Consider the following 2,036-nt stretch of genomic DNA (forward strand, 5'->3'; position numbering starts at 1 on the left):
CACGGCGATTAAAACCGTTAACGTCGAGCTCAGTGTGTGGATTCTGCTTTGTTCTATTACCGTATGTTCTAAACGTTTGGAACCCGCCACCTGCCAGTTTTTGGAGGTGCGCGCCTTCTCATTAAGGCTAAGTTGCCAACATCACAATCATTAGAGCTCCCCTTACCCTTAATGTATTAGAACACATTAACATTTACACTGCTAGGGATATGTGCTCAAATGCATTAACATTTACACTATTAAAGATATGCGCTCAAATGCATTAACATTTACACTACTAAAGATATGTGCTCAAATGTGTCATTAACGTTTATACTACTAAAGATATGTGCTCAAATGCATTATTTACACTACTAAAGATATGTGCTCAAATGCATTAACGTTTACACTACTAAAGATATGTGCTCAAATGCATTATTTACACTACTAAAGATATGTGCTCAAATGCATTAACGTTTACACTACTAAAGATATGTGCTCAAATGCATTATTTACACTACTAAAGATATGTGCTCAAATGCATTATTTACACTACTAAAGATATGTGCTCAAATGCATTATTTACACTACTAAAGATATGTGCTCAAATGCATTATTTACACTACTAAAGATATGTGCTCAAATGCATTATTTACACTACTAAAGATGTGTGCTCAAATGCATTAACGTTTACACTACTAAAGATATGTACTCAAATGCATTAACGTTTACACTACTAAAGATATGTGCTCAAATGCATTAACGTTTACACTGCTAGGGATATGTGCTCAAATGCATTAACATTTACACTATTAAAGATATGTGCTCAAATGCATTAACATTTACACTGCTAGGGATATGTGCTCAAATGCATTAACATTTACACTATTAAAGATATGTGCTCAAATGCATTAACATTTACACTGCTAGGGATATGTGCTCAAATGCATTAACATTTACACTACTAAAGATATGTGCTCAAATGTGTCATTAACATTTACACTACTAAAGATATGTGCTCAGATGTGTCATTAACGTTTACACTACTAAAGATATGTGCTCAAATGTGTCTCAGACACCTCAGCGAGTGAATTTAGTGATTGGATCACAATGCGGCTTGGTGATTGTTTACACTTGTCTTTAGAACTGACCACTCTCTCTCTCTCTCTCTCTCTCATCCTGTCTCTCTCCCTCTCTCCCTCCCTCTCTCTCTCCCCCCTCTCTCTCTCCCTCTATCAGGTGACAGAGACCAGGTGTAAGAAGGTCTGCACTTCCAAGTCTGATCTGCGGACCAACGACTTCAGCATCGTGGGGTCACTACCCCGCGACTTTGAGCTCTCGAACTTTGACTGTTACGGCAAGCCCATTGAGACGATCGGGGGCCACAAGGCCGCCACCAAGAACAACAAGAAGCCCCCGCCGCCCAAACCGGTCATCCCCTCCGCCGCCAAACGAGTGGACCTCTACGCCAGAGCCCTCTTCCCCTTCACCTTCCTCTTCTTTAACGTCATCTACTGGTCTGTGTATCTGTGAGCACCACACACACACACACACACACACACACATGCGCGCGGGCACACGCACGCACGCACACACACACACACGCACACACACGCGCACAAACACACACGCACAAACACACACACACAGTAAACCCTGTGTCTGTTTGGCACTGTGAAATAAACATGTCCACTCATCTACATTAACACACATATGTACACGCATTTACACACTCTTAGATGTGGACAAGTATAGATGCAGACATACACACATTTAGACATAGACACATACTGTACTTCACACATGCTCACAAATACACATGCTCTCTCTCTCTCTCTCTCTCTCCTTCTCTTTCTCTTCTTCATCTTTCTCTCCGTTCCTGTCTTCCATTCAAAGCCAATCTGTCCCTTTGGCATCAAAACGAGTGCAGTTCTTCTCTTCCACTTGTGCACTTCGAGAGAACCGACTAGAACTCACCACGTCCAAGAGCTAATGCTGCAGCACTGCTTTGGTTGTAAATACATGGCATGAAATCATGCTAGCCTCTAAATATTATG

At 41.4% G+C, this 2,036-nt stretch overlaps 1 protein-coding gene across 1 annotated transcript in view; it reads left to right on the forward strand.

The window, feature by feature from the left end:
• Nucleotides 1-1,591, forward strand: part of glrbb (glycine receptor, beta b) — a 28,383-nt gene extending 26,792 nt beyond the window's left edge. The window contains exon 10 of the mRNA XM_062549145.1: nt 1,219-1,591. Within this exon, the coding sequence (XP_062405129.1) occupies nt 1,219-1,512 (294 nt within the window). The 3' untranslated portion in view covers nt 1,513-1,591. The remainder of the gene's footprint in view (nt 1-1,218) is intronic.
• Nucleotides 1,592-2,036: the final 445 nt, after the last annotated feature.

Source organism: Sardina pilchardus, chromosome 11, assembly GCF_963854185.1.
Source record: "Sardina pilchardus chromosome 11, fSarPil1.1, whole genome shotgun sequence".
NCBI classification, from domain to species: domain Eukaryota; kingdom Metazoa; phylum Chordata; class Actinopteri; order Clupeiformes; family Clupeidae; genus Sardina; species Sardina pilchardus.